This window comes from Oncorhynchus tshawytscha, linkage group LG16 (assembly GCF_018296145.1).
Source record: "Oncorhynchus tshawytscha isolate Ot180627B linkage group LG16, Otsh_v2.0, whole genome shotgun sequence".
NCBI classification, from domain to species: domain Eukaryota; kingdom Metazoa; phylum Chordata; class Actinopteri; order Salmoniformes; family Salmonidae; genus Oncorhynchus; species Oncorhynchus tshawytscha.
In genome coordinates, this window is record NC_056444.1 from 77822194 (window position 1) to 77843668 (window position 21475).

Here is a 21475-nt window from a genome sequence, read left to right on the forward strand (position 1 = left end):
GAGACATATACTACAGTAGGGCAACTCCCCCTGGTTATAGCCAGAGACATATACTACAGTAGGGCAACTCCCCCTGGTTACAGCCAGAGACATACTACAGTAGGGCAACTCCCCCTGGTTACAACCAGAGACATATACTGCAGTAGGGCAACTCCCCCTGGTTACAGCCAGAGACATATACTACAGTAGGGCAACTCCCCCTGGTTACAGCCAGAGACATATACTGCATAGATATATATTGTGTACCATGTACAGTATATGGCTGTGGTTACACCTGGCTGACGATCTCCGAGTCCTCTTCAACAAACCACTGTACAGGAGTTCCATCTGCAGCCCTCTGAAGGATCCGCTTCTGGTGGGGACCCTGAAACACAACAACACATTTCATTCCTGTTCATTATATTTAAATGTATACTTTCAATTTAGCCATTTAGTAGACACTCTTATCCAGAGTGACTTACAGGAGCAATTAGGGTTAAGTGCCTTGCTTAAGGGCACATCAACAGATTTTTCAACTAGTCAGCTCGGAGATTCAAACCAGCGACCTTTTGGTTACTGGCCCAACGTTCTTAACTGCTAGGCTACCTGCCGCCCTACATTACATTACACTCTGAACCGCTAGGCTACCTGCCACCCTACATTACATTACACTCTTAACCGCTAGGCTACCTGCCACCCTACATTACATTACACTCTTATCCGCAAGGCTACCTGCCACCCTACATTACATTACACTCTTAACCGCTAGGCTACCTCCCACCCTACATTACATTACACTCTTAACCGCTAGGCTACCTGCCGCCCTACATTACATTACACTCTTAACCGCTAGGCTACCTGCCACCCTACATTACATTACACTCTTAACCGCTAGGCTACCTGCCACCCTACATTACATTACACTCTTAACCGCTAGGCTACCTGCCACCCTACATTACATTCTTAACTGCTAGGCTACCTGCCGCCCTACATTACATTACACTCTTAACCGCTAGGCTACCTGCCACCCGACATTACATTACACTCTTAACCGCTAGGCTACCTGCCACCCTACATTACATTACATTCTTAACTGCTAGGCTACCTGCCTCCCTACATTACATTACACTCTTAACTGCTAGGCTCCCTGCCACCCTACATTACATTACACTCTTAACCGCTAGGCTCCCTGCCGCCCTACATTACATTACACTCTTAACCGCTAGGCTACCTGCCTCCCTACATTACATTACACTCTTAACCGCTAGGCTACCTGCCACCCTACATTACATTACACTCTTAACCGCTAGGCTCCTGCCACCCTACATTACATTACACTCTTAACCGCTAGGCTACCTGCCACCCTACATTACATTTAACTCTTAACCGCTAGGCTACCTGCCACCCGACATTACATTACACTCTTAACCGCTAGGCTACCTGCCACCCTACATTACATTACACTCTTAACCGCTAGGCTACCTGCCACCCTACATTACATTACACTCTTAACCGCTAGGCTACCTGCCTCCCTACATTACATTACACTCTTAACCGCTAGGCTACCTGCCACTCTACATTACATTACACTCTTAACCGCTAGGCTACCTGCCACTCTACATTACATTACACTCTTAACCGCTAGGCTACCTGCCACTCTACATTACATTACACTCTTAACCGCTAGGCTACCTGTCGCCCTACATTACATTCTTAACCGCTAGGCTCCCTGCCACTCTACATTACATTACATTCTGTTGAAGGAATTTATTTCCTCTGTTTTAATTTCCAATTAAAATTAAACACTCTGTCAATTCATAAGGATTTGTAAGACCCTTATTTTATAGGAATGGACAGAGTCCCGGTCTTAAAGTCAAGTAACAGCCTTTATTCAAGAGAGCACTGAGTTCATGCACATTTTACCACAGGTTATAAACTGAAAATGACGTCAGTGTTTTCTAAATGTTCATTACACTTCTTAACACTGGTAGAAAGGCCCTACATTACATTCTTCCCTGCTCGCCTAGAGCCAAGGTCAGTCAGTGTAGATTACATTCTTAACCGTCTGGAGATAGTTCATTCATTTGTACCAAGGAACAGACCATCATTGTTCTAACATTTTACACCAACGTTCCTGCACCCTACATTACATTACATTCTTAAGAATGAAAACTCATACATATACAGTAACATTTAGTATTCTGATTAGTACATGTATAGTAACATAATAGTATTCGGATTAGTCAGTCCTGATTGAAATGTATACATAATTAGTCATCATTGATAAAATTTCCCTTAACGCATTCTTAACCGCTAGGCTACCTGCCACCCTACATTACACTCTTAACCGCTAGGCTACCCACCTACCACCTACCTGCCACCCTACATTACATTACACCGCTCTTTACATTACACTCCCGCTAGGCTACCTGCCACCCTACATTACATTCTTTAACCGCTAGGCTCCTGCCACCCTACATTACATTACATTACACTCTTAACCGCTAGGCTACCTGCCACCCGACATTACATTCTTAACTGCTAGGCTACCTGCCACCCTACATTACATTACACTCTTAACCCCTAGGCTACCTGCCATCCGTCATTACATTCTTAACCCGCTAGGCTACCTGCCACCCGACATTACATTCTTAACCCGCTAGGCTACCTGCCACCCTACATTACATTACACTCTTAACCGCTAGGCTACCTGCCACCCTACATTACACTCTTATCCCCTAGGCTACCTGCCACCCTACATTACATTACACTCTTAACCGCTACCTGGCTACCATGCCACCCTACATTACATTACACTCTTAACCGCTAGGCTCCATTACATTACTGCCTACCTGCCCCTACATACATTACATTACATTACATTCTCTTAACCGTCAATTCATAAGGTTTGTAAGACTACCTGCCATCCCTACATTACATTACACTTATTAACCGCTAGGCTACCTGCCACCCTACATTACATTACACTCTTAACCGCTAGGCTACCTGCCACCCTACATTACATTACACTCTTAACCGCTAGGCTACCTGCCGCTTCTTACATTACATTACACTCTTAACCGCTAGGCTACCTGCCGCTCTACACATTACACTTTAACACTCTTACACATTACACTCTTAACCGCTAGGCTACCTGCCGCCTACATTACATTACACTCTTAACCGCTAGGCTACCTGCCGCCCTACTATTATTACATTACACTCTTAACCGCTAGGCTACCTGCCACTCTACATTACATTACACTCTTAACCGCTAGGCTACCTGCCACCCTACATTACATTACACTCTTAACCGCTAGGCTACCTGCCACCCTACATTACATTACACTCTTAACCGCTAGGCTACCTGCCACCCTACATTACATTACACTCTTAACCGCTAGGCTACCTGCCACCCTACATTACATTACACTCTTAACCGCTAGGCTACCTGCCACCCTACATTACATTACACTCTTAACCGCTAGGCTACCTGCCACCCTACATTACATTACACTCTTAACCGCTAGGCTACCTGCCACCCTACATTACATTACACTCTTAACACGCTAGGCTACCTGCCGCCCCTACATTACATTACACTCTTAACCGCTAGGCTACCTGCCACCCTACATTACATTACACTCTTAACCGCTAGGCTACCTGCCGCTCTACATTACATTACACTCTTAACCGCTAGGCTACCTGCCGCTCTACATTACATTCCCGTTCCTTTAATATCAATATGAGATGTAGTAATGCTATGGTGGTGAGTGTTAGGGGGCATCCTCACCTGCAGGTAGGGCGGGAGGTGAGGGGACGTGGGGCTCTTCACTCTGAACGACCCCTGGCCTTCCAGGGAACTCGGGCGTGACTTCTGGAACTGGTTCCAGGACTTGAGCTCGTCTGACGACATCTCCCTGGGCAACACCCGGGCAGGTTGGTTGGGGTACTCCCTCAATGACGGGGTATGTACCAGGCGAGTGTAGGGGGGTGGAGGCTTCAGAACTCTCCTGGGGGATGACGGTGGGGGCCCCTGCTGCCAGTGTCTGTGCTGCTGCTGTGGCTGGGGGAGCCGGGAGGGGGACAGGTAAAGACCCTTCCCCAGGGGACTGCCCAGGTCCTGTGGGGAAAGAGGGGAACAGGTGCCTTCCTCTGCCATTCTTCTTCTCAAGCTGGGAGAGGACCGGTGCTGGTTGTTTTTCTTGTGAAAGCTGGAGCCATTCAATGCAGGGCTGGTGGGAGTTTGGGCTCCGTAGTGGAAGCCATAGGGAGGAGGGCAGAGCTTGGGGATCTCGGGAGATGCGGGGCCCTCCCTGTCTTTGTGATTATCTCTGTCCGTGTCCCGGCTGGGGGGGCTGGTGTAGGAGGGGACAGAGTGTTCAGAGCTGCTGTCCTCAGAGCTGGACTGGTACAGTCGCTGGGGGCTGGTGTAGGATGGGACAGAGTGTTCAGAGCTGGACTGGTACAGTCGCTGGGGGGTGTACTGTGGAGACCGAACCAGGAACTCTGGCCGTCGGCGTGGCAACCTGGCTCTCCCACGTCCCTCACCCAGGTCATGAGTGGGCTTACTTCTGGGAAGCCTGAGAAGAGGAAAAAAGACAGGGGAGAGAAAAGTGAGCTACTGTGATGCACTCTGTGTCTGTCTGTCTCCCTATACTGTGCAATTAATACAGCAACTTCATTATTAAATGCGATCTAATCTAGTCAATGTATTTTATCAATATAATTTATGTAAACTATTACCCACCCACAATAATAGACATACAAGAAGACACAATAAAGATAATCAACACCTTTATCTGTGTTATGGTGTTGACGTTCTGTGTTATGGCGTTGACGTTCTGTGTTATGGCGTCGACGTTCTGTGTTATGGCGTCGACAGCCTGTGTTATGGCGTCGACAGTCTGTGTTATGGCGTCGACAGTCTGTTATGGTGTCGACAGTCTGTGTTATGGTGTCGACAGTCTGTGTTATGGTGTCGACAGTCTGTGTTATGGTGTCGGCAGTCTGTGTTATGGTGTCGACGGTCTGTGTTATGGTGTCGGACAGTCTGTCTCCCTGGGCACAGTCTGTGTTATGGTGTCGTGTTATGGGTCGACAGTCTTGGGGGATGGCGTCGACAGTCTGTGTTATGGCGTGTGGCGACAGTCTGTGTTATGGCGTCGACAGTCTGTGTTATGGCGTCGACAGTCTGTGTTATGGAGTCGACAGTCTGTGTTATGGAGTCGACAGTCTGTGTTATGGAGTCGATGGTCTGTGTGGGGAACGGTGGGGCCCTGCTGCCAGTGTCTGTGCTGCTGCTGTGGCTGGGGGAGCCGGGAGGGGGACTAAAGCCTTCCCCAGGGGACTGCCCAGGTCCTAGGGGGAAGAGGGGAACAGGTGCCTTCCTCTGCCATTCTCATGGAGTCGACAGTCTGTGTTATGGAGTCGACGGTCTGTGTTATGGAGTCGACGGTCTGTGTTATGGAGTCGACGGTCTGTGTTATGGAGTCGACAGGTCTGTGTTATGGTGTCGATGGTCTGTGTTATGGTGTCGACAGTCTGTGTTATGGCGTCGACAGTCTTATGTGCGGTCGACAGTCTGTGTTATGGAGTCGACAGTCTGTGTTATGGCGTCGACAGTCTGTGTTATGGTGTCGACAGTCTGTGTTATGGAGTCGACAGTCTGTGTTATGGTGTCGACAGTCTGTGTTATGGAGTCGACAGTCTGTCGACAGTCTGTTATGGTGTCGACAGTCTTGTTATGGCGTCGACAGTCTTATGGCGTCGACAGTCTGTGTTATGGCGTCGACAGTCTGTGTTATGGCGTCGACAGTCTGTGTTATGGCGTCGACAGTCTGTGTTATGGCGTCGACAGTCTGTGTTATGGAGTCGACAGTCTGTGTTATCTGTGTTATGGTCGACAGTCTGTGTTATGGAGTCGACAGTCTGTGTTATGGAGTCGACAGTCTGTGTTATGGAGTCGACAGTCTGTCGACAGTCTGTGTTATGGTGTCGACAGTCTGTGTTATGGCGTCGACAGTCTGTGTTATGGCGTCGACAGTCTGTGTTATGGAGTCGACAGTCTGTGTTATGGAGTCGACGGTCTGTGTTATGGCGTCGACGGTCTGTGTTATGGTGTCGACGGTCTGTGTTATGGTGTCGACAGTCTGTGTTATGGCGTCGACAGTCTGTGTTATGGCGTCGACAGTCTGTGTTATGGAGTCGACAGTCTGTGTTATGGAGTCGACAGTCTGTGTTATGGAGTCGACAGTCTGTGTTATGGCGTCGACAGTCTTATGGCATCGACAGTCTGTGTTATGGAGTCGACAGTCTGTGTTATGGTGTCGACAGTCTGTGTTATGGCGTCGACAGTCTGTGTTATGGCGTCGACAGTCTGTGTTATGGCGTCGACAGTCTGTTATGGCGTCGACAGTCTGTTATGGCGTCGACACAGTCTGTGTTATGGAGTCGACGGTCTGTGTTATGGTGTCGATGGTCTGTGTTATGGTGTCGACAGTCTGTGTTATGGCGTCGACAGTCTTATGGCGTCGACAGTCTGTGTTATGGAGTCGACAGTCTGTGTTATGGCGTCGACAGTCTGTGTTATGGAGTCGACAGTCTGTGTTATGGAGTCGACAGTCTGTGTTATGGTGTCGACAGTCTGTTATGGTGTCGACAGTCTGTGTTATGGAGTCGACAGTCTGTGTTATGGTGTCGACAGTCTGTGTTATGGTGTCGACAGTCTGTGTTATGGAGTCGACAGTCTGTGTTATGGAGTCGACAGTCTGTGTTATGGAGTCGACAGTCTGTCGACAGTCTGTGTTATGGAGTCGACAGTCTGTGTTATGGCGTCGACAGTCTGTGTTATGGCGTCGACAGTCTGTGTTATGGAGTCGACAGTCTGTGTTATGGCGTCTGTGTTATGGCGTCGACAGTCTGTGTTATGGCGTCGACGGTCTGTGTTATGGTGTCGACGGTCTGTGTTATGGCGTCGACAGTCTTATGGCGTCGACAGTCTGTGTTATGGAGTCGACAGTCTGTGTTATGGAGTCTGTGTTATGGTGTCAGTCTGTGTTATGGAGTCGACAGTCTGTGTTATGGCGTCGACAGTCTTATGGCATCGACAGTCTGTGTTATGGAGTCGACAGTCTGTGTTATGGTGTCGACAGTCTGTGTTATGGTGTCGACAGTCTGTTATGGCGTCGACAGTCTGTGTTATGGTGTCGACAGTCTGTGTTATGGCGTCGACAGTCTGTGTTATGGCGTCGACAGTCTGTGTTATGGCGTCGACAGTCTGTTATGGCGTCGACAGTCTGTGTTATGGAGTCGACAGTCTGTGTTATGGCGTCGACAGTCTGTGTTATGGCGTCGACAGTCTGTGTTATGGAGTCGACAGTCTGTGTTATGGCGTCGACAGTCTGTTATGGCGTCGACAGTCTGTGTTATGGAGTCGACAGTCTGTGTTATGGCGTCGACAGTCTGTGTTATGGCGTCGACAGTCTGTGTTATGGAGTCGACAGTCTGTGTTATGGCGTCGACAGTCTGTGTTATGGTGTCGACAGTCTGTGTTATGGAGTCTGTGTTATGGCGTCGACAGTCTGTGTTATGGGAGTCGACAGTCTGTGTTATGGTGTCGACAGTCTGTGTTATGGAGTCGACAGTCTGTGTTATGGTGTCGACAGTCTGTTATGGTGTCGACAGTCTGTGTTATGGTGTCGACAGTCTGTGTTATGGTGTCGACAGTCTGTGACAGTCTGTGTTATGGCGTCGACAGTCTGTGTTATGGCGTCGACAGTCTGTGTTATGGAGTCGACAGTCTGTGTTATGGAGTCGACAGTCTGTGTTATGGTGTCGACAGTCTGTGTTATGGTGTCGACAGTCTGTCGGCGTCAGTCTGTGTTATGGTGTCGACAGTCTGTTATGGCGTCGACAGTCTGTGTTCTGGTTATGGAGTCGACAGTCTGTTATGGCGTCGACAGTCTGTGTTATGGCGTCGACAGTCTGTTATGGCGTCGACAGTCTGTTATGGCGTCGACAGTCTGTGTTATGGAGTCGACAGTCTGTGTTATGGAGTCGACAGTCTGTGTTATGGAGTCGACAGTCTGTGTTATGGTGTCGACAGTCTGTGTTATGGTGTCGACAGTCTGTGTTATGGCGTCGACAGTCTGTGTTATGGCGTCGACAGTCTGTGTTATGGCGTCGACAGTCTGTGTTATGGCGTCGACAGTCTGTGTTATAGTGGTGACGTTGTTAAGCGTTAGTTGGTTACCTGAAGGACAGGGAGTACTGTCTGCGTACGTGCAGCTCTGGAGTAGAGGGGGCGCTGGAGGAGTTGATCTGTCCATGTCTCAGAGCCAGGTTCTTAATGGAGGGGAAGTGGGAGGGCAGGACTCTGCTGTCTGCAGGGAACACTGGGGTCCCTACTGGGGTCTCTACTGGACTTCTGCTCAGAAAAAGAGGGAGAGAGAAAGAGTGGGCAGGGCAGGATTTAGACAACTGCTAGTTTAAAAGTTAGAGGATATAGTTTATGTAGTCAAAAGCAAAACCCTTTTTATGGGGTTTCTGGGCAGAATAAATATAGCGAAGTAGGACCTGCACACTCAGTTGCTCCACCTTTATTGGTTAACAGCGTTCTGATCCAAAAAGGATATGGACTCTTACCTGGGCCTGCTGCTGCAGACAGTGTTAGGTTTCAGATAGGGCTGGTCCAGATTAGACTCTCTCCAGGGGGAGTTCTGGATGGGGGAGCGCTCAGGAAACTCCACACTGCAGCTGGAGCCCATACTGGAGGTCTGGGTCTGCTCCACCCTGCAGCTGGAGCCGAGGCTCTGGCTCTGGGCTGAGGTGTGATGGAGACTGCCCTGGGAGGAGGAGGACTGGAGGGACAGGGAGCCCACAGAGGACTGTATGAGTGGGTCTACAGATGATGAGGAAGAGAGAGAGTCTATGGATAGACAGAGGAGACACAATAGAAAGGGTCAGACATGACACTTTGGAATAGTTTAATTGTATTGGCATTTCTACTGTGTTGGTTGATAACTCACCATCGTCCAGGGCCACTGCATCAGACAGGGAACTGTCGTCAGACATGCACAGATCTGAGGACAGAAATAAAAGAAGGCTTTATTTAAGACTTCATTCAATTAGTGGAAGGGGTTGTGAAAATGATCAACATTGTAGTGTAATTCTTCTGACATGTACTGCTTATGTGATTCAATAACTAAACAATTGTGAATTTAAAAAAACTCCAACCTCCATCGGAATGAGTGAGAATATAACCAAAGACTACCGTATGAAAATAGGCATAGCCTTAATGGCCATGCACTCTTAGAATCTCTTCGAATCTCTTCGAATCTTCCTAGCTTCCAGCCCTTCTAGGGAGTTTTTCCTAGCCACCGTTCTAATGCATCTGCATTGCTTTTAGGCTGGGTTTCTGAATAAGAACTTTGTGACATCTGCTTACATAAAAAGGGCTTTATAAATACATTTCATTGATCGGCAGAAACTGCCTATCAATCAATGTCATGGCGACCTTGGCTAGCTAAGCTCATGCGTAGAAACATGTCATCGGGTCTTAACTGTCCAATAAAAATAGTATCTGAAATACTTCTTCAGTATATCCTGTCCACAGGGGGCTGCTCAGGGGAGGACGGCTCATAATAATGGCTGGAATGGAGTGAATGGAATGGTATTAAACACCTGGAAACTGTGTGTTTGATGTGTCTGATACCATTCCATTTATTCCGTTCCAGCCATTACTATCAGCCGTCCTCCCCAATTAAGGTGCCACCGGCCTCCTGTGATCCTGTTGCTATCATCCGTAAAATATCTGTATAAATTAATTGGTCCCAATTAAGAATGAACAACAGTACAACTATAAAACTCAAAGGCACTCCTTCGATGTAAATTTGTTTTTGACAAAAATGAAAACTTGTCAGGTCGTCACTTTCACTAGGTTGGAGTTATAACATGTTCAACTACTTAAGAAATGGGATACAATCTAGGTTGTACCTTTAGATTTAGAGAAAATGAACAACTAAGGAATCATTTTTCATTTCTCTCATCGACTTCTCAAGCTCCAGCCTGGTCTGCTTGGTTTGCTTCGCAAGCGTTCCCGGAAGTCTCACAATGTTTAGAAATTGTGATTCTGTATAACCTAAGCTCCCTGCAGACTGCAGAGCCCAATGTGGCCAGATGGGGGCAGCAGTAGCACAGGCACAGCATTCACCTCTGTGTTTGGCTGTGTTGTTGTTCTTGTTGGTCGGTGGAGAGGAGCACTCGTTTCTGATCCTGTGCTGAAACACAGCTTCCTGGAGGTCCTTAACTTTCCTATCTTCCCTCTTACACTGCTGCAGCCTGCTCTTCTTCTGTGGTTTGGACAGGTGCTCCTCCACTGAGAGTCTACGGGCCGCTTCAACGATCTGGAGCTGTAAGGCCAGTTCTGCCTCTAAGGAATGAAGCTCTGAATCCTGAGTGAGAGAGAGTTTTTATTTTTATTTTGCTTAGATTAATAACAATGAACTATCAATTTAATAGACTTCTTGATTGGGCTGGGTTTAAGGAAATAAATACTGTATTCAGTTTTCAATTCTCTGTATCTGATATGCACTTTGCCTTTGCGCTTAAGCTTTACGACATATTGTTAGGAAAAACTCCTGACCTTATCCATTAACCAATACTGTGTAATATAGGAAGTGTAAAGGATGACCGTGGGAAGGGTTCATATTGGTCTGTACCTCTCCATCCTGGTGGATGAGGCTGTCATCCAGTTTGAAGGTAGCTCCTATCCTCCTCCGGACACGAGGTGGCTTCTCATCAGGAAGTAGGGGGTAGTCAGAAGACAACTTACCTGTCAGCTCCTGTAAAATAAATACAATCCAAAGTCAACTGAAGTCATTTCTAAACATACCCCTAAGAGATTACATCTGAAAGAGCAGTCTGTAACTCTTCTATGAACCATTGGTATGTAAATATGAGACTCAGTTTTGTGACGTGCAGGAGACTTATGTTAGCCCACTGAACTACAACCTAGGCATTACCTCAGGGAGCTAACATAGGTCTTCAGGTCTCAGGCTAGGTTAGACACTCACAGCCTCCCTGATGCAAAAAAATAATATATATATTTATTATTATTATTTATTTTTTATATATTTTTTATTAGGGGATAGATCAGCTTTAATATTGCAAATAGATTGTAGCTTCCATCAATGTAATTGTCTGCATCACCCATATTGTCACGTGTGCTCCCTCGCTGGCCTCTAGGTCACCAGACTGCTCATTAGGCCGCACACCTGTCACCAGCGGTACGCGCATAATTACACTCACCTGGACTCCATCACCTCATTGATTACCTGCCCTTTATATGTCCCTCCCTTTGGTTTCTTCCCCAGTCGTCATTGTTCCTGCTTCATGTCGGTGGCTGTTTGTGTTTCTTGTTTTGTTCATTTATTAAATGTATTCACTCCCTGAACTTGCTTCCCGACTCTCAGTGTACATCGTTACACATATATTTTTGTTGCAAATATATATACAGTACCAGTCAAAAGTTTGGATACACCTACTCATTCAAGGGTTTTTCTTTATTTTTTAACATGAAATAACACCATATATAACACCATATATTTTATATTTGAGATTCTTCAAAGTAGCCACCCTTTGCCTTGATGACAGCTTTGCACACTCCTAGCATTCTCTCAACCAGCTTCATGAGGTAGTCACCTGGAATGCATTTCAATTAACAGGTGTGCCTTGTTAAAAGTTGTGGAATTTCTTTCCTTAATGCAATTTGAGCCAATCAGTTGTGTTCAAACAAGGTATGGGTGGTATACAGAAGATGGCTCTATTTGGTAAAAGACCAAGTCCATATTATGGCAAGAACAGCTTAAATAAGCAAAGAGAAATGACAGTCCATCATTACTTCAAGACATGAAGGTCAGTCAATGTGGAAAATTTCAAGAACTTTGAAACTTTCTTCAAGTGCAGTAGCAAAACAATCAAGCGATACGATGAAACTGGTTCTCATGAGGACTGCCACAGGAAAGGAAGACCCAGAGGTACCTCTGCTGCAGGGGATAAGTTCATTAGAGTTACCAGCCTCAGAAATTGCAGCCCAACTAAATGCGTCACAGAGTTCAAGTAACAGATGCATCTCGACATCAATTCTTCAGCGGAGAATGCGTGAATTTAATTTATTTTTATTTTTATGTTACCTTTATTTAACTAGGCAAGTCAGTACAGAACAAATTCTTATTTACAACGATGGCCTAGGAACAGTGGGTTAACTGACTTGTTAACCCACTGTTATTAACAGTGGCAGAATGACAGATTTGTACCTTGTCAGCTAAGGAATTCGAAAATTGCAACCTTTCGGTTACTAGCCCAACGCTCTAACCACTAGGCTACCTGCCGCCCCAATCAGGCCTTTGTGGTCGAATTGCTGCAAAGAAACCACTACTAAAGGACATCAATAAGAAGAGACTTGCTTGCGCCAAGAAACAGGAGCAATGGACATTAGACCAGTAGAAATCTGTCCTTTGGTCTGATGAGTCCAAATGTGAGATTTTTGGTTCCAACCACCGTGTTTTTGTGAGACGAAGAGTAGGTGACCGGATGATCTCTGCATATGTGGTTCTCACTGTGAAGCATTGAGGAGGAGGTGTGATGGTGCTTTGCTGATGACACTGTCAGTGATTTATTTAGAATTCAAGGCACACTTAACCAGCATGGCTACCACAGCATTCTGCAGAGATACGCCATCCCATCTGGTTTGCGCGTAGTTGGACTATCAATTGTTTTTCTACAGGACAATGACCCAAAACACATCTCCAGGCTGTGTAAGGGCTATTTGACCAAGAAGGAGAGTGATGGAGTGCTGCATCAGATGACCTGGCTTTCACAATCACCCGACCTCAACCCAATTGAGATGGTTTGGGATGAGTTGGACCGCAGAGTGAAGGAAAAGCAGCCAACAACACGTGCTCAGCATATGTGGGAACTCCTTCAAGACTGTGGAAAAGCATTCCTCCTGAAGCTGGTTGAGAGAATGCCAAGAGTGTGCAAAGCTGTCATCAAGGCAAAGGGTGGCTACTTTGAAGAATCTCAAATATAAAATATATATTATATATTAATATATTTTTTGATTACTACATGATTCCATATGTGTTATTTCATAGTTTAATGTCTTCACTATTAATCTACAATGTAGAAAACCCCTGGAATGAGTAGGTGTGTCCAAACTTTTGACTGGTACTGTGTATATATATATATATATATCTCAACACCGGTATAGATATGCATAAATACAATAGTGTGAATACTCACAGCCTCTCTAATGCAGAGCTTCTTGAGGTCCAGTAGACACAGCTCCAGCCTGTTCTCCAGAGCCTGGTGCTTCAGCCTCATGGCCCGGGTGTGGGTGGTCAGGTCCTTGACTGGCAACGTGGGGCTGTCGGGACCTGAGATGATGTTAATGGAGATTTTTTTCCACAGAGCACAGGCCTCATGCAGGCATCACAGGGTGCCACATTTGGTGCTTTTATCACAGAATTAACGATTGCTATAGATTATAGACATTTCAGCAAGCTTGCCAACTATCAATACACTTTATCTCCTGAATTTATCTCTGAAGTTCAATATTTGATATGATAGATTTAGGTCTCAGCATTAATAATGCGTTCAGTGCTTTCCGTAAAGATTTATATCTGAACCTAGAATGGATCTCTTTCACATTTAGGTTTGTTGATGTGTTAAGATCTTACCAGAGTTGAGAATGATCCCACTGTCAGTGTCACTGGTCTCCTCTTTATCCATCATGGCTGTTGGAAGGTATTTTCACACTGTTAAAACCTGTTGGAAAATAGATAAATATTTCAATCAGATTTATTAAATCATCCTTATTCACCAAAAAACATATCCAGCTTTATGATCATTCAGGACAAGGGAAAACTGCTTCACCTAAAAAATATACGTATCCATTCCTGATGCCGAAAGTCTTTTTATTCTGATCCTCCTCCTGAGCTTCCTCTTCTCTCTCTTTCTTCTTCTCCCTCCTCCCTCTTCTCCCTCCCTCCCGCCTGCCCTGTCCTCCCTCCCTCCCTCCTGCCCTGTCCTCCCTCCCTCCTGCCCTCCTCCCTCCCTCCTGCCCTGTTCTCCCTCCCTCCTGCCCTGTTCTCCCTCCCTCCTGCCCTGTCCTCCCTCCCTCCTGCCCTGTTTTCCTCCCTCCCTCCTGCCCTGTTTTCCCTCCCTCCCTCCTGCCCTGTCCTCCCTCCCTCCTGCCCTGTTCTCCCTCCCTCCTGCCCTGTTCTCCCTCCTCCCTCCCTCCCTCCCCCTCCTGCCCTGTTCTCCCTCCCTCCTGCCCTGTTCTCCCTCCCTCCCTCCTGCCCTGTTCTCCCTTCACAATAGGCAACAGCCCCCATGCTTGACTCGGCACATGTGCGAGGGGACCAGGGGTTAATCCGAAACCGGACACTATGGCAACGGTCACAGGGCGCACCGCTGTTCTCCGAGGGGAGTGTGTGTGTGTTGCCATACGGAATGTCAGAGGGCGTTTAAAAGGGACGCACCGTCGCACCCCAAATAAGAGAACAGGAAAGCAGATGGCTGCAGAGCAGGGGAATTATCCCTCTCATGGACTGCACCTGTTCCCCCTCCCAGAGTCACACACACACACCAACAGCGCTCCATTCAACCAGTGTCCAGAGAAACAACCCTCGAGGGGCTTTTGAAGTGGAACAATGTTTCAATGCTGAGCCTGTCTCTGTAGCATCAGCCAGCTCACATAAAGACACTGAAGGTTCATGATATAGCACATCTAGGATTTCACTTATACATTCTCACACTGTTGAACACATAAACAATGTTTATGATCTGTTCTATTGTGTGTGTGTGTGTGTGTGTGTGTGTGTGTGTGTGTGTGTGTGTTTGCGCGTGCGTGTGCGCGTGTGTGTGTATACGTACTAGGGATGAATGGCGGGAACCCGGTTCCTGAGATTTACTGCCCAAAACCACTCCCTTTCCCCGGTATAAATAACTGAGAGAAAACGGTAAATTATATTAAATTATTTATATGAACAGCATGGTGTGAAATGGAACTTTTTAATTATATGCCATGTCTAAATACGGCCTCCATACAGCCTCTATAAGGGCTCTATACGGCCTCCATACAGCCTCTATACGGCCTCCATACGGCCTCTATACGGCCTCGGCATGATGAATCAACGCTCAGGGTGGGAACAGACCATCTCAGGATGGAGAGTAGTTCACAATGAATGTACTGTAGATCTATGTGTCATCTCACCATGGTAACGTTTTGTGACAGGTAGGCAGCAGCACAGCCTATGCTACAGTAATATAAAGCCTGAACGTCTCCATCTGGCTTTCAGGGGTCACCTTGTTATTGTTTTAATTCCAGATGCAGAGTTTTAAAACAGCCTGTCACTCAAATATCGTTGCTTTAAGTCAGTGTACATGCAAGCACTCTCTCCGTCAACTCTCTCTCCGTCAACTCTCTCTCCATCAACATCCAAAATAGATCATCCTGTTCTAGATTTTCTAGATAGATTGAACAGGTCAGCGTAGACCAAGTGTGCGTCTGAAATGGCACCCTACTCCCTATATCGTGCCCATTGCTCTGGTCAAAGGTTGTGCACTATATAGGGAATATGATGCAATTTTGGGCACATCCCAAGACCACTACACTGCTGAAAATAACTTCCTTTAGACTGGGCAGCTATTTGAGCTGTTGACATGAATCTTCTATGTCTAAAAACACAACTTCAGTATGTCAACAGACGGAAGGAACTCATGTAGCTCACGTCTCTACAGGTCATGTTGCCTTAGCCGCTGTGGGTTACCAAGTCCAAATAATCCACTGGTCCTATCTAGAGCAGTGATGTTTAGAGATGGGTATCAGGCCTGTTCCTGTAGAGATGTGGAGGACTCATCACCCTGGGAGATTCCCAAATGGAACCCTATTCCCTTTAAAGTGCATTACTTTTGACCAGGGCCCATGTCTTCTATATAGAGAATAGGCTCAAAGGCACAAACAGATTTTTCACCTGGTCGGCTCAGGGATTCGCACCAGCGACCTCTCCGTTACCGGCCCAACGCCTTAACCACTAGGCTACCTGTATCCACCAGTCTGGACAATCTGCTGTGGGTTCAATAATTGCTGATCCAGTCGAAGAGGAGCGCTGGTTGGTTGGGCCAACACTGAGACAACAGAGCAGGAGGAGGAGAGTGGAAAGGAACAGGGCTGAGTGGCTGAGGTAGGGGCCTACAGTGAGACAGTGGAAGGAAGGGGGCTGAGGTAGGGGCCTACAGTGAGACAGTGGAAGGAAGGGGGCTGCGGTAGGGGCCTACAGTGAGACAGTGGAAGGAAGGGGACTGAGGTAGGGGCCTACAGTGAGACAGTGGAAGGAAGTGGAGGGCTGAGGTAGGGGCCTACAGTGAAACAGTGGAAGGAAGGGGGGACTGAGGTAGGGGCCTACAGTGAGACAGTGGAAGGAAGAGGACTGAGGTAGGGGCCTAAGTGAGACAGTGGAAGGAAGGGGGCTGAGGTAGGGGCCTACAGTGAGACAGTGGAAGGAAGGGGGCTGAGGTAGGGGCCTACAGTGAGACAGTGGAAGGAAGGGGGCTGAGGTAGGGGCCTATAGTGGAAGGAAGGGGGCTGAGGTAGGGGCCTACAGTGAGACAGTGGAAGGAAGGGGGCTGAGGTAGGGGCCTACAGTGAGACAGTGGAAGGAAGGGGGCTGAGGTAGGGGCCTACAGTGAGACAGTGGAAGGAAGGGGGCTGAGGTAGGGTCCTACAGTGAGACAGTGGAAGGAAGGGGGCTGAGATAGGGGCCTACAGTGTGACAGTGGAAAGGAAGAGGACTGAGGTAGGGGCCTACAGTGAGACAGTGGAAAGGAAGGGGACTGGAGGTAGGGGCCTGCAGTGAGACAGTGGAAAGGAAGAGGACTGAGGTAGGGGCCTACAGTGAGACAGTGGAAAGGAAGAGGACTGAGGTAGGGGCCTACAGTGTGACAGTGGAAAGGAAGAGGACTGAGGTATGGGGCCTACAGTGAGACAGTGGAAAGGAAGGGGACTGAGGTAGGGGCCTGCAGTGAGACAGTGGAAAGGAAGAGGACTGAGGTAGGGGCCTACAGTGAGACAGTGGAAAGGAAGAGGACTGAGGTAGGGGCCTACAGTGAGACAGTGAATAGAAGAGGACTGAGGTAGGGGCCTACAGTGAGACAGTGGAAAGGAAGGGACTGAGGTAGGGGCCTACAGTGAGACAGTGGAAAGGAAGAGGACTGAGGTAGGGGCCTACAGTGAGACAGTGAAAAGAAAGAGGACTGAGGTAGGGGCCTACAGGGAAGAGGACTGAGGTAGGGGCCTACAGTGAGACAGTGAAAAGGAAGAGGACTGAGGTAGGGGCCTACAGTGAGACAGTGAAAAGGAAGAGGACTGAGGTAGGGGCCTACAGTGAGACAGTGGAAAGGAAGAGGACTGAGGTAGGGGCCTACAGTGAGACAGTGGAAAGGAAGAGGACTGAGGTAGGGGCCTACAGTGAGACAGTGGAAAGGAAGAGGACTGAGGTAGGGGCCTACAGTGAGACAGTGGAAGGAAGGAGACTGAGGTAGGGGCCTACAGTGAGACAGTGGAAAGGAAGAGGACTGAGGTAGGGGCCTACAGTGAGACAGTGGAAAGGAAGAGGACTGAGGTAGGGGCCTACAGTGAGACAGTGGAAAGGAAGAGGAACTCTAACCTTGAATACAAACTTATATGAGCAGAAACAGCATATTCAGACAGAGAGAGGGGGAAAACAGGGCTAGGTCTGAGTGGGTGAAGTGGAGTGAGGTGGAGACCTACATAGGGGGAACTCTCTGACTCAGACACTGACTGTAATAAAAAACAGACAGCAACAGGAACTCAAAGAACTGGGTAATCAGACAGAGGCAGTCAGAGTTAGGGTAATATGGTGTTTCGCCCACTTACACCCCATAACTCTCCTAAGACTTTCACAATGTCTGTGGTTGCCTGAGGCCTAGGTCTACTGAGTGGGTGGATTGGGTTGGATTGGGGTACAGCATTATTCAGGAACTTTCTATAAGTTGTAAACCTATGCCAAGATAAAACATAATTTGCCATAAAGTCTCCCTCTGTAGTGCCTTGCGGTTGGAGGCTGAGCAGTTGCCATTCCAGGCAGTGATGAAACCAGTTGAGGTTGAGGGAGAGGGAGAGGTTGTTGTCCTGACACCACACGGCCAGGTCTCTGACCTCCTCCCTATAGGCTGTCTCGTTGTTGTCGGTGATCAGGCTGTTGTCATCTGCAAACTTAATGATGGTGTTGGAGTTGTGCCTGGCCGTGCAGTCATGAGTGAACAGGGAGTACAGGAGGGTGCTGAGCAGGCACCCCTGAGGGGCCCCTGTGTTGAGGATCAGCGTGGCGGATCTGGTGAGTGCGACCCGTCAGGAAGTCCATGATCCAGTTGGTCCCAAGGTCCTTAGCTTATTGATGAGCTTTGATGGTACTATGGTGTTGAACGCTGAGCTGTAGTCAATGAATAGCATTCTCACATAGGTGTTCCTTTTGTCCAGGTGGGAAAGGGCAGTGTGGAGTGCAATAGAAACTGCATCATCTGTGGATCTGTCGGGGTGGTATGCCAATTGGAGTGGGTCTAGGGTTTCTGGGATGATGGTGTTTATGTGAGCTATGACCAGCCTTTCAAAGCACTTCATGGCTACAGACATGAGTGTTACAGGTCGGTAGTAATTTAGGCAGGTTACCTTAGTGTTCTTGGGCACAGGCACTAAGGTGGTCTGCTTAAAACATGTCGGTATTGCAGACTTGGACAAGGAGAGGTTGAAAATGTCTGTGAAGACACTTTCTAGTTGGTCAGCTCATGCTCGCAGTACACATCCTGGTAATCCGTCTGGCCCAGTGGCCTTGTGAATGTCTAAAGGTCTTACTCACATCGGCTGTGGAGAGCGTGATCACACCGTCTTCCGGTACAGCTGGTGCTCTCATGCATGTTTCAGTGTTATTTGCCTTGAAGCGAGCATAGAAGTAGTTTAGCTTGTCTTGTAGGCTCGTGTGGGCAGCTCTCGGCTGTGGTTCCCATTGTAGTCTGTAATGGCTTGCAAGCCCTGCCACATCCGACAAACGTCAGAGCCGGTGTAGTATGATTCGATCTTAGTCCTGTATTGACGCGTTGCCTGTTTGATGGTTCGTCAGAGGGCATTGCGGGATTTCTTATAAGCTTCCAGGTTAGAGTCCCGCTCCTTGAAAGCAGCAGCTCTAGCCTTTAGCTCAGTGCGGATGCTGCCTGTAATCCATGGCTTCTGGTTGGGGTATGTACGTACAGTCACTGTGGGGACGATGTCATCGATGCACTTATTGATGAAGCGTTCGGCGGTTCCGTTCTCTTAGCTTGTGTGGCCTACCACTTTGCGGCTTACAGTTGACCATGACAGCTCAAGCAGGCCAGAAATCTTAGGAACTGAGTTGTTGGGAAGGTGGCATACTATGACGATGCCACATTGAAAGTCACTGAGCTCATCAGTAAGGCCATTCTACTGCCAATGTTTGTCTATTGAGATTGCATGGCTGTGTGCTCGATTTTCTTGGTCGACCAACAGCTTATCGACCAAACATTCGACCAGTCGACTAATTCGGGCCAGCTCCACTCCACTGGGTCAAGAGTAGCCAAAAATCTCAGCATTTCCTGTAGTATTACTATTACCTTATGCTCTACCTTACAGTAGACCATGGCTTCATTGCTGTTGTCATAACAAGCTAACTTCCCCAAAGTCCTGTGATGATCAGTGATCACAGCAATCTTAGGATGGCTTGTCAGGATCACTGCTTCTGTTACTCCCATCCTCATTCCCCTCTGCTCGCTGGACTGTGAAAACTAAACATCTAACGGGAAACAGTTTGTTTACAGTTGATGATGATGATGATTGTGTGTGTGTGTGTGTGTGTGTGTGTGTGTGTGTGTGTGTGTGTGTGTGTGTGTGTGTGTGTGTGTGTGTGTGTGTGTGTGTGTGTGTGTGTGTGTGTGTGTGTGTGTGTGTGTTTAAATGAAACCAAACCAAGGCCTATGTGAAGCCTGTAATTAAGATTCACTAGTGAATGCTGATACTATGGAAGAAACTAAATGACTTTACAAAATGGATCCATTCTGTTCTGTCTGTATGTCTGTCTGTATATACACAACATGGTCTGCTGGAGTGGAGGAAAGGGATTCCATTTATTTAACCTTTATTTAACTTGGCAAGTCAGTTAAGAAGAATTTATTATTTACAATGACAGCCTGCCCCGGACGACGCTGGGCCAATTGTGTACCGCCCTATGGGACTAGTTAGTGAGTGAGTGAGTGAGTGAGTGAGTGAGTGAGTGAGTGAGTGAGTGAGTGAGTGAGTGAGTGAGTGAGTGAGTGAGTGGTGAGTGTGAGTGAGTGAGTGAGTGAGTGAGTGAGTGAGTGAGTGAGTGAGTGAGTGAGTGAGTGAGTGAGTTTTATGACACACACACTATTTTCTTTGATCAGTGAGTGAGTGAGTGATGAGTGAGTGCCAACAGTGGTGGTGTAAAGTCAAAATGATGTATCCATCATCATAGTGGTAAAACAATGGGCAGAGATGGTGAGTGAGTGAAGAACATCTTAAATTGACAACCATGAGTGATGAGTAGAATGAATAGAATGGTTATTCTAAAGTCATTCATTCTAATTTGAGTGATGGTGACACCAGCATGGAGAGAATGAACCTCCCTCCCACAGTGACACACAGTGAGTGCCATAGACCATGAGTGAGGACAACAGTAATGACAGAGACCATGAGCACAACATTAATGACAGAGACCAGTGAGTGAACAGTGGTGATAGTGAGTGACCAGTGAGTGACAACATTGAGTGAGAGACCATGAATACAGTGAGTGAGTGAGAGTGAGTGAGTGAGTGATTGATTGATTGAATTGATTTCAGAGAGTTTTATACACAACACTATTTTCTTTGATAATCTTATCTAGGCCAACAGTACCGTAAAGTCAAAATATGTATCCATCATCATAGTGGTAAAACAATGGGCAGAGATGGGAGAGAAGAACATCTTAAATTCCACAACCATAGAATTAGAATGAATAGAATGGTTATTCTAAAGTCATTCATTCTAATTTTATCACCACACCAGCATGGAGAGAATGAACATTAACACACAGACCATAGACCATAGAGGACAACAGTAATACAGAGACCATAGAGCACAACATTAATACAGAGACCATAGAGAACAGCATTAATACAGAGACCAGAGAGGACAACATTGATACAGAGACCATAATACAGAGACCATAGAGGACAGCATTAATACAGAGACCATAGAGGACAACAGTAATACAGAGACCATAGAGGACAACAGTAATACAGAGACCATAGAGGACAACATTAATACAGAGACCATAGAGGACAACATTAATACAGAGACCATAGAGGACAACATTAATACAGGACCATGACTCTGACAACATTA

The 21475-nt window shown here is 47.2% G+C and overlaps 1 protein-coding gene across 1 annotated transcript; it reads right to left on the reverse strand.

The window, feature by feature from the left end:
* LOC112215242 (innate immunity activator protein-like) lies at window positions 1–13814 on the reverse strand. Its single transcript, XM_042299942.1, has 9 exons — window positions 13722–13814; window positions 13285–13418; window positions 10701–10823; window positions 10048–10433; window positions 9009–9040; window positions 8626–8908; window positions 8234–8407; window positions 3773–4562; window positions 1–364 (listed from the first exon to the last, which is right to left on the reverse strand). The coding sequence occupies exons 1-9, from the start codon at window positions 13774–13776 to the stop codon at window positions 269–271; spliced, it is 2073 nt and encodes a 690-aa protein (XP_042155876.1). The 5' UTR covers window positions 13777–13814; the 3' UTR covers window positions 1–268.
* Window positions 13815–21475: the final 7661 nt, after the last annotated feature.